General features: G+C 49.8%; 1 protein-coding gene across 1 annotated transcript in view; it reads right to left on the reverse strand.

Moving 5' to 3' along the window:
• Positions 1 to 8493, reverse strand: part of SETD2 (SET domain containing 2, histone lysine methyltransferase) — a 52797-nt gene extending 44304 nt beyond the window's left edge. The window contains exons 1-2 of the mRNA XM_074157649.1: positions 8452 to 8493; positions 595 to 5042 (exon numbers count right to left, since the gene is read on the reverse strand). Of these exons, the coding sequence (XP_074013750.1) occupies positions 595 to 5042; positions 8452 to 8493 (4490 nt within the window). The remainder of the gene's footprint in view (positions 1 to 594; positions 5043 to 8451) is intronic.
• Positions 8494 to 11434: the final 2941 nt, after the last annotated feature.

An 11434-nucleotide genomic window follows, 5' to 3' on the forward strand; every position in this document is an offset into this window, starting at 1 on the left:
GCCTTGCCAGGAAAAAAACCTGGTCACAAGCTCGTAAGGAGCTCTCACCTACACGTTAAAACCCGGGCGAGTATTTTTTTGGCAAAACGCTTAGATATCATCCCTAAAATTCAGAAATAGATGAGTTTTCTTTTCCAGGGATCACATCCATCTGCAACATTCCCAGGGAAAAGGATAATCTGCAGCCACCAGTCACCCTCTGATATTTTAACTTACGCTCTGTTAGAGCTAAAATAGCTCATCTGAGATGACAATTACAAACAGGTAACCAAAACCTTCGGAAATACATGGGTTTTGTCCAAAAGCTGTGGTTGCCCCATCCCTGGAGGGGTTCAAGGCCAGGTTGGACGGGGCTTGGAGCAACCTGGTCTGGTGGGAGGTGTCCCTGCCCAGGGCAGGGGGGTGGCACTGGGTGGTCTTTAAAGGTCCCTTTCAATCCAAACCATTCTATGATTCTATGATCCCTCCCCCTCCCTTCAAATTATGCCAATTTGGTCATAAAAAAGTAAAGCTATCACCGAATCAAATGGAAATTAAAATTTCAAATTGCTATAGGAAAGAGAAAAAAGAAGGGTAAAAATAAAAATCAGTTACCTTTCCGTCAAGTACACATTCTCCTCGATAAGGTCAAAGTAACAGGGCATCTTCCCTTGCTTGGCGAACTCCTTCCAGCGCTGGGGGTCTCTGAAGTCGTCCATGATACACAACCGACCCACCATGGAGGAGTCCTGCGGCGCTGCCTCCACTTGCTCTCCCTCCAGTTTCACCTTCTTCTTCTCCCTCGAGTCCACGTCGCTCTCAGAGTCGCTCTCCAACTCCGGGCGTCTTTTTTTTGGTGGACCTCGCTCTTTCGCATCGTTTTTTTCCAAAACCTTCACCTCTTCCTTCTTCTCCCCGCCAGGCACTGGCTCCTTGGTGGAATTGCTGCTGATCTCGTGTGCCTGCACGGAACCTTTTTCCTTCTGCCCGGGAACCTGGCATTTACCGGAGGGGCTGGGAAAACGAGGTTTGCAGTCATCATCCCAACGGTCATCCTCTTCGTATTCCTCGTGATCCTCCGTTAGAGAATCTGGTACCTGCCCTTGAATTCGTTCGTAATTAACAGCGGAAGGTCTGCTAACGGACCTCGCATCCCAATAACCGTTGCCTTGCCAGTAAGTCTGAGAGCCACCATAGGCTCCTGAGCCCGGTTGGTAAACGTAGCCCGAGTAGACCCCGAAGCTGCTATCTGGCTGCTGGTAGGTGCTACTGGGCTTCTCCGACTGGGAAAAGTCCCAGCCCAAACCACCCAGATCCTCCGTCGTGTGAAAACCATCCAGCCTGGAGTATTCTCCGAGGCCAGACTGGTTGAGCCCACCCTTCCCTTGCCGACTGTCCGGTTTGGAAGAGCTCATCTGGTGTCGGGATTTATCGGCGCTTTCAAAACTCTCCGGCAGACAAAAGGGCTGCTCGTCTGGTCGGCCGATGGGTCTACCGATGGCCATCAGCTCCTTCAATGTTATTCTCTCATCCGGGTTGGGTTTGCCGTGGGAATCTGCCATCAGGTCCGCCTGACTCGTGCTGTCAACGCCGTCGCTCTGAGGCTGGCACGGATCCGGCCGCAGCTCCTCCATCTCCTTCCTGCTCAGCTCAGTAGAAGTTGCCGGACTCTTCTCCATCCCTCTAGGAGAACATCTGCTCTCTACTTGTGGGCCGCTCTTACTTGGCATGTTCTCCATCCTCTCTTCATAATAGGGTCTACTGGACTCGGGTCGCTCATCATCCCAGTGGTCAGAGAAGCGCCTGTTGCCCTGGCTGCTCCGTGAGGAGCCGGGGCTGCTCTCCTCCATCGCTATGGTCGAGTTCTTTGGTACGACCACAACGGACTGGAGGCGTTTCCGTGGTGTGCCATCATCAGAATCCGAGTCCTCCGTGTCACTGTCTTCACTGCCCCCCTCACTGTCGCTCTCCCCTGTGTCCGAGTAATCGTCGTGGCCAGCAGGAACAAATTCAGCGGCGTTGCCACTGCTGTCACACGTCGGGGCTTGCGTAACCGTCTCTGTTTCTTCTGCAGTGACAATGACATCGCAAGAGGGAAACAAGGCGTCTGGAAAAGCCGAAGCCACCAAGGGCTCGTTTTCCTCCTCCTTCTCGGCCAATTCACCGGGACACCGAACTCTCAAATCATCCAGCCCACCTCCCTCGGTGGAAACGGCACTTTCTTCCACGACCTCTCTGACACGGTGCTCCAGCGGCACTTCCGAATAGTAGGAATGTTCATCTTTGAACGAGGGCTTGCCTTTTGCCGAACCAAGATCAACGTGCTGAGCACCCAACTCCAGCATCTCTTCAGCTTCCGAATGCTGCAGCGGCTCCTGGCACCCATCCGGTGGCGGTGGTACGTCCCATTTGGAAGAGGCGCTTTCCCCCAGCATGGGATGGTCCGACCTGAGTCTCAGGGAACAACTATCCTGGGAGGGATCCCGGCTCGAGCTCTCTGCTGCCAGGCTAATCTTCTGGGAAGGATGACCATGCTCATCGTCACCCGTAGACTTGGAGTGGAGATCCTCCGTGCTCTCGTAATCACACGTAACGGTCTGTGGCTCCACCTGTACATCCAGGAACGTCTCGGATGTAACTTTTAAATCTGCCGGTTCCGCTTCGATTTCAACTTCCGAATGATACACAGCAGGGGCGACATCGTCGGAAACGTCGTAGCAAAAAATGGGTTCTTTGGTTTTGTCGCACGGAGTCGCCTGATCATCCAGCTTCTTGAGCAGGGATTTAGTATGATCTACATTCACGAGGGGCAAAGGGATGGCTTCCCCTTGCTGCTGAGGGACCGGAGCCTCCTCTGGCCTGAAGAGGCTGTTGCACTCGCTGGACTGGACCCGAGAATCGTCCGGCTCTTGCTCTTGAGACGCGTACGTGCCCTCAAACCCATTAGACGGCAACGGATACGACGGACTCATCTTCACAACGGGCGACGCTTCTGACCGACACAAGCTATCGTCGGAAGAGGCGGCGACATCCTCTGTTTTGGAGGCACTGGAAGTTGCCAAACCATCAGCCCTACCCTCTGGGGACCCATTTACACTCGGCTCCGTGGGGAAACACGTTCTTATGGGATCGGGCTTTATCTTTAATAAAGTTTCTTGTTCCTTAACACTGTCATGGCATTCGTTTCCCGTAAGCTCCTCAGACTTTGAGTTAGCAAAACCCACTTGCGATTCGTCTGCCTTTTTAAAAGCGGGCAAATCGTTTAACTGATTTAGTGGAGAAAGTGTCTTTTCCCTTTCAAACTTTTTCGCAATGGACACCCTGATCTCATTGCTTTTTAGACAAGAGGTCTCTAAATCTAGAGAATTAGACTGCTGTTTTATTTCTTCGCTCGATTCTGTACAACAGAAAGAACTCTTAAATTTATCAGGCTTTGGTGCGGGGGTCTTTGAAGGGGTGGACTTATAACGGGAGGAATTCACATTACTGTCGGGCTTAGAATGGGATGTCCCCTTTCGATAGCCAAGCTCATCAAGGGGAGAGCACCTTTTGGTTACTTCACTTTCTGAAGTCCTTTTTGAATCTCTATCTGCTTTCGAAGAAGACCTTCCTCTCCTCTCCACGTCGGCGTGAGACGACTCGACTTTGCTGTCCCTGTCCGATTTGGAGTAAGAAGTCCTCGAGTCTCTGTAGGAGGAGGAGGAGTGGGACGAGGTACGTCTCGAGTCGCTCGACCTGGAATGTGTCCTCCTGTACTCTTCCTCCGAGTCCGAGCTCTCTCGTGCCCTGCTGTCCGCGTACGACCGGGAATACCTCGACCTTTCCCTGTACGGGGAGCTCCGATGGTATCGGCGGTCGGATTCGTAGTAATGCGAACGCTCCGACCTCGAGTAGGAAGAGCTGGTTCGGGAACTCCGATCCGATCGGGAACGGGAATGAGATCGGCTTCGCCTCCTCTCTCTCTCTGATCGAGAGCGGGAGGACACGTACCGCGAATCTCTTTCCGATTTTGAGTAGCTCGAGTACTTCTCATCCCTGTCCGACTTGGAACGGGAGGAGGACTTCCCCAGGTCGTCACTTCTGAGGGACGTGGAGCTTCTTCTGGGATCTCTCTCCTTTTCCGTACTGGATATCTTCAGTTCGTGCGACCGCTGGCTGGAGGAGGTCCTCACCGAATCCTCATCGGACTCGGAGCCCAGCAATGTGCCGTCGGACTGGGAGAACTTCCTCTTCGACCCCTGCCTCCGGGAGCAGAGGGGAGCACCTTTTGAGCCATCGGAAACCTCATCCTCTTTCCCAATATGGGAATCTTCCTTCTGTGGAGTTATTTCCGTCTGCTCGGGCATGTTTTGAGTTACGTGTTCCTCCGAACCCCGCGAGACCGCATCCTGCTTGACGTCCGGCTCCAAAGCCTCCTTAGGTACCGCGTGGGATGGCTCCTTCGGAAGGGGGACTTCGGCTTCCACGGGAGGCGACAGCAACAGCGTCGACATCAGCGTTACCGGCAGTTGGGGTAAGGCTACCGCTGCGGGAACCGGCATGGACGCTGCCGGCGACGCCGTGGGCGGAGGGGGAGGCGGAGGAGGCGGTGGCGTCGAGGGACAGTCTGCGGTCAACGCCACCGGTTCCGTCACCGGTGTCACAGCCGGCGGTGGTGGCGGTAGCGTGGCTGCTGTAGCCGGCGGCGGTTTTGCCGTGACATTAAGCAAATGTTTTTTAAAATGGATCTTCCCTAATTCTACCTTGGGTTTGGGAGGTGAAGACTCCTCAGCTGAACCAGCAGCATCCCCCAGGTCCATTTTATTTTTGGGGTTAAAGTCAGTCTGAAGGGGTACTGCTGGGGAGTTCTGAGTTTCATTTTGTTTCTCGTTTCCGAGAGCAGTGAGAAATCTGTTGGGTAAGGTTTTCTTGGTTAAACTAAAGCTGAAAGACACCTTCTGTCTTCCTTGCTCCTCAAGGTTAACCTTTGTTTTGGTGCCTTTGGGCAAAAAGCGACTGGAAGCAACGCCTTTGAACACCGGGCCTTTGATAAAACCAGCCTTCTGCACGGTTTCAGGCTTGCCCTGCCAAAGAAAAAGAAGATGCTGTTAGAGGAATTGGTTTTGGGGGGTTTTACCTCATTTCTACAGGCACACCAAACAATTTTTTCTTTTACCTGGCAAATTTTTCAGGACAATAAGATAGAAATTGATACCCTGGGCTGGAGTCTGGGATGGCATAACCTGGCTCCCTCTTAAACAGAATCAATTACTCAGTCATTTCCAGTCTGGAGCTAAACCTCCTTTGGGGTTTGGGTTGAGGCTTTTTAATTGACTTATTAATGAGCAAACTGAGAAGTCTTTTTTTTTCCATTTAATTCTTATTTTTTGAAAAAGAAACAGAGTCCGGCGTGTAAAGTTAACGGAGGAGATAGGATGGCTTTATTTGGGCTGTTTCTGTGGTCCCAAGCTACAAAAAATCCTGCATTTTCAGCTCTAAACGCGTTTGTTTTCACATCCCAGGAGACTGCACCTGGATGCGTTTGGTTTCAGCATAAATCAGACCATCGAGAATTACAGCTGCAATTTTAGGCCCCGTCCTTTCCCACCTGCCACCGACAGCCTTATCTCAGTCATTAGTAATTCTTAATAAGTTTCCAGGCCCGGGCGTAGATTGGTATTAACGTAACGACCTCCAAGGATTCCCACCAGGACTCGTGATGCGTGGTGGCTCTGTCACCTCCAGGCCATCTCCCCGGCAGCTCTCTGCCCTCTCCTGTCCAGGATCTCACTCCCCACCCTGCAGGAAGGACCGTGCTACGGCAAATCCCTTCGTTTTCGACGCTAACGAGCTGAAACTCATCTTCTCTAGGACACGAGGAGCTGAGGATCTTCACCAGGAAAGCCGCTGTGACAGCGCTTGCAACTGAATCCCGGCTTTGGAAATGGAGCAAGCCCAGAGCAACAAAGCTCCTTCAGCACGGGAACCTCCGACCTTACAGGATGCATTTCTCCAAGCCCCAAATTAGCAATTTTCAGAGCGTAAGGCACCGTGTGTTTACCCGTCTTAGCATTTCTCCAACTGCCTTAAAGCTCAGGGCTCGTCTGCGTCACAGGAACACAGACCCTGAAGACGGAGGTTGCCACGCCGCGGAAAAAGAAAAAAAATGTTGTTTTCAATAGTCCTTATCCTCACAAATCCAAATTGCATTAGCGTAATTACGTTTTGGGTAAGAAGCACGACTCCAATGGAAACAGTCGTAGCAGCATAAAAACCACAGAGAGCCGGGTTTTACTCCCGTAACCGTTGCCCAAACGCATCTTTGGCAGCAGCAGCAGGAGTTTCCTGCAACCCCCTGTGAATTATTACGCGGTTTGTTATCCTTTAACTCTGGTAAAACAAGGCGCAGCCGCTCTAAAGGCACCAGAGTAAATTATTAAATAAGACATTGGTGGAATGGAAACCCCGTCCCATTCCATCTGCACCCTCGGATATCATACGTACAAAAACATCCTCATTTTTGATGGGGTTTTATTGTCATTGTGAAAAATCATGTCACGGTGTCCACGTGACCCAGCACCACGCACGGGTTTGACGTTCACCAGCAGCTGATCAGCTGCATTGTGGGGAAAAAAAATAAAATATCAAAAGGACTCCTTTTAAATGGGTGTTATTTATATGGGTGCTATTTCATGGATGCTTTTAAACGAGTGCCAAACAGGGACCTTGGAAAAAAAGACCTTTTCCCAGCTCTGAAACACGCTCCTCTCTCCCCAACTGTCTCCAAACCATCTCCAGAAATTCATTCTGAAAACACGATCCCCGTTTTCAAAAGCACCCACCCACGCATCAGAAGCGCTCCACAGACCAATACACAAGTGTATATAAACTAATTAATGGAAAAATAAAGGACAAAATCAAGCGTTCAGGAGTTTCTACACGCCTGAACACCACCCTCCCATAGGGTTCTGGGCTCAGCCTCCTGAAGAGCAAGGGAACGTCAATTTTGGGGTTTTCTGGGTCAATTATTATCCCTACCAGAAAATTCAAATATCCCTGACCAGAAATTCACAGCTTTTTACCCCACCCTGTGTATACGTCTTGGGACAACGGAAGAGTAAGAGAGGAGGTTCCTATTTTCGACCATGCCCTGATGTCTAACGGAAGGAAGTCTCCACAAATCTGAATCCAAATTCTTACCAGAGACTGGATTCACATATTCTAGCAATTATATATATATATATTTTTTTTTTTTTTTTAAAGTATAGTAAATAAATACAGTGCATCAGGATTCAAGAGTTTTCTTTCTTGCCAGAACTTTCGTGAAATTCTCTTCCGTGCAAAATTCACATTTCTGGAAACGACGTACCAATGTTTTGCTCAAAACCTTTCCAACTTCAAGGGCAACAGATCCGAAATCCAAGCTCCCACAGGAATAAGGGGGTTTGGATACATCCACCTTTACACCAAACACCCGAAGGCAAAAAAAAAAAAAAAAAAAGAAGAACTTCTAAGCTTCTGTCCCTCTCCTTTTCTCAGTCTGTTCAGCAGAGACTATATATTTCAGAACAAATGTTTCACCTTCAAGCGCTCACCCTTCCAGGGATTTTTTTTTTTTTCTTAAGTAACACCAAGTTTAAAAAAAAAAAAAAAAACCCGTGACTTACAGAATTTTAAACAGACTCCACAGGTAGCTTTTGAAATTTAATAGGTAGTAATTACTGGGAAAGGCTCTGTAGTAGAAGAGGAGTTCTCCTTCCTTTAATGATCCTACAGCATCAAAAATTATTAGCAACTGGCGTTCCTGTGCCGGGATATTAAATTCTTCCAGTCCCTCCAAGTTTTCTCCTTTCCCCTTAAATTCCTTGAGCCATAGACAGCAAAACTGATTATTTTTTTTTCCACAGATTAAGCCCTGAAATAATCATCTTCTCACGGTGCAGAAAGCATTTACCTACACCGAATGACTCAAGGGCACCGTGGCGCTCTGCTGTGGCATCCCCGGGTGTAGATGGCAGAAGGAGGTTCCCTTCTTTCCTGGGTTTAACCACGGAGCTGGAGACACCCCAGGATAACGTCAGATTTGAAAGTGAAGATCACAGAATCATGGAATGGTTTGGGTTGGAAGGGACCTTAAAGACCACCCAGTGCCACCCCCTGCCCTGGGCAGGGACACCTCCCACCAGACCAGGTTGCTCCAAGCCCCCTCCAACCTGGCCTTGAACCCCTCCAGGGATGGGGCAGCCACAGCTTCTCTGGGCAACCTGGGCCAGGCTCTCACCACCCTCACAGCAAAGAACTTCTGCCCCACATCTCAGCTCAATCTCCCCTCTTTCAGCAACACTGTCCACGCAAGCGGGGTTTATTTTTGCAGTTTGCTTTACGTGGACCCTAAAACCTCTCTCGACTCAAGGAATCCATAGGTCAAACTAACCAGGTTGGGCCAACGCGTGTCTCAGGGGCTACATCGAGAAAGGAACCCATTTTACTCACCTCATTTTCTTCTTCTCTATTGCAATCCAGCCGAGGAAACATGCAAAAGAAAACATAAAAAGAAGGTGTGAATACCAGGTGGAAAGAAGAAACGTAACATTAGATCTCTGGCACTGCAAAAGGGACGGGGACGGAGTGAGGAGGGTAACACCGACCCTACAAATAATCCTGCTGCAAGAGATGTCCCCACCAACGTCACCTGACGGCCGGGCAGACGCTTTAACCTCCTCCGAAGGGAAGCATGGTGGAGTTTTGGCGCGTAATTATTTCAGCACCGAAAATTCTGCAGGGGCTTTGACAGAGCAAAGCTTTTTTTGAGCAAATCGCTGTCTCAGCGTTGTCTCCCGAGGGTCCGCAAACCAGCCAGAACCTTATTTCAACAGACACCGCGGCCGTGACGCAGATTTAAGAGTTCGAAAATGAGATGGAGAAGCTGAATTTGGTTTTCTTTTGATTTTAAGAGACGAGAAACAGTGAAAGCACCTGCCTCTCCCACCACTAGAAATTAAAGATACTTAAAAATGCCTTATTACGACCTGCTATGGATCTGCAGCTCTGGCTATTTACCACGATGCTTAGAATTAATTAATCAGTACTTTGGCAGTTAGAAGCTTGACAACCAAGTAATGGGGAGCGTCACCTTGATCCCAACCCAACCTGCCAACGCTGAGCCAACAGGAAAGCCCAACGTTCCTTTGCTTCCCTACGTTCCTTACCCCGATACCACGAGCAAAGCAGCTTCTCCTATGAGGAAGGAGAAGGAACAAGGACAGGACCTCTCTCTCCTTGATTTGCTCGGTATCTGGGAGAGCTTCAACGAGTTCCTCAGCCCAAAAAGGACAACTACAGAAGCAGATGGAGAAGTTTCAGCAGTTACCAAAAGGCCTATAACCAAAATATCAACAGCTCCTCTGTCTTTATCCATTATCTCCTCTACTACAAGTCCAAAAAACACTCTCCACCGCTCCAACCCTCACGCTAAAAGCCTCTTCCCCATCTAACTCACAGATACAAAGGATTTCAGCTGAGTTTTTGCTAAATTTTACAGCTTTTCAACCACAATTCGGCGCCGTCATGGCGAGACGGTGAAAGACTTCTCGCAGAAGTCTCGCAGAAGGAAACCTTCTCGCAGAAAAGGTTCAGAGATTTCACTTCAGACGTCGGCTAATCGAGAAGTATCGGTTTCTGGGGAAAAAAAAAAAAGCCAAAGCTCTCGGTTTCTGCGCAACCCGACGCGGTGACGGCACAGCAATAACCACCTCCTTCCCCATTTAAACCATCAGCAATGGAGAATTAGGAGCAACCCGCTCGAAAGACCTACCACCAGCGGTAACGTACTACTGCTGCCTCTAGCAGGGCTCCTGTCCAGTTGATAAAGCTTATTAAAAGGCTATTAATTATTCTTACGGCAGCACGAACGGGGTCTGTTTTCATTGAGGAAACACGAGCTGTGAGTTTAAGCAAGTTACAGAGCACAGGAGGGCACGTCTGTGATTTACTGGGGTTAAGCAAGCCATGAATTCAAAATACCGCTGACACAGAGGAGGTCAGGAACCCTCCAAGAACAGCATTTTGACATAAATTACTGCCTAAAAGCAGGTTTCATCTTTAGGTTGATGATACAGAACTGGGAGGGGTGGCTGTCACCCCAGAAGGCTGTGCCACCACACAGCGAGACCTGGACAGGCTGGAGAGTTGGGCGGAGGAACCTGATGAAATTCAACAAGGGCAAGTGCAGGGTGCTGCACCTGGGGAGGAATAACCCCCTGCACCAGGACAGGTTGGGGCTGACCTGCTGGAGAGCAGCTCTGAGGAGAAGGACCTGGGAGTCCTGGGGGACAACAGGATGCCCATGAGCCAGCAACGTGCCCTGGTGGCCAAGAAGGCCAATGGCATCCTGGGGGGCATCAAGAAGAGTGTGACCAGCAGGTGGAGGGAGGTCATCCTGCCCCTCTGCTCTGCCCTGGGGAGGCCCCATCTGGAGCAGTGGGACCAGTTCTGGGCTCCCCAGTTCCAGAAGGACAGGGAACTGCTGGAGAGGGTCCAGCAAAGGGCCACAAAGATGATGAGGGGCCTGGAGCATCTCTCTGATGAGGAAAGGCTGAGGCACTCGGGTCTTTTGAGTCTGGAGAAGAGAAGACTGAGGGGGGATCTGATCAACGCCTAGAAATCCTTCAAGGGTGGGTGTCAGGAGGATGGGGCCAGTCTTTTTTCAGTGGTGCCCAGGGACAGGACAAGAGGGAACGGGCACAAACTGGAACATAAGAAGTTCCATCTCAACATGAGGAGGAACTTCTTTGCTGTGAGGGTGGCAGAGCCCTGGAAGAGGCTGCCCAGAGAGGTGGTGGAGTCTCCTTCTCTGGAGACATTCCAAACCCCCCTGGACACATCCCTGTGCAGCCTGCTCTGAGTGACCTTGCTCTGGCAGGGGGTTGGAGGAGATGATCTCCAGAGGTCCCTTCCAACCCCACATCATTCTGGGATTCTGTGATCCCAAAAAGTGGAGTTTTAAACTTCCAGGACATCAACATTGTTCACAATCACGTATTTTTGAGCGTTAGACACAAGCCTTGACGAGGGGTGAGAACGGCACTGAGATCTCCAAGACCAAATGCGAACATTGGGCCCGATGATCTTAAGGGTCTTTTCCAACCTCAATGATTCTACGAAGACTTTCCACACATCCATAACCGGGCGCGTTGTGATACGGCACGGAATAACAGCCAGCAGATGAAAGCTGGTGGTCCTCCACCAAAAAAAAAAGGAATAACTGTCTCTTTATACATAAGAACATGGATTTAAGTAGCTATAAATTGGGAGATGGGTAATGAAGACGTATTTATAATAAATATCCTGCTGTAAGAGTGAAGTAATTAATTCCCCTTAAAAAAAAACCAATTTGTTTTCGCTCTCGTTGCCAAAATGTTGCATAAAACCAGTATTAAGCTAAAATGCTGGCAAGAACACAAAGTAGACGTCTCTA

This window comes from Numenius arquata, chromosome 12 (assembly GCF_964106895.1).
Source record: "Numenius arquata chromosome 12, bNumArq3.hap1.1, whole genome shotgun sequence".
Taxonomy (NCBI): Eukaryota; Metazoa; Chordata; class Aves; order Charadriiformes; family Scolopacidae; genus Numenius; species Numenius arquata.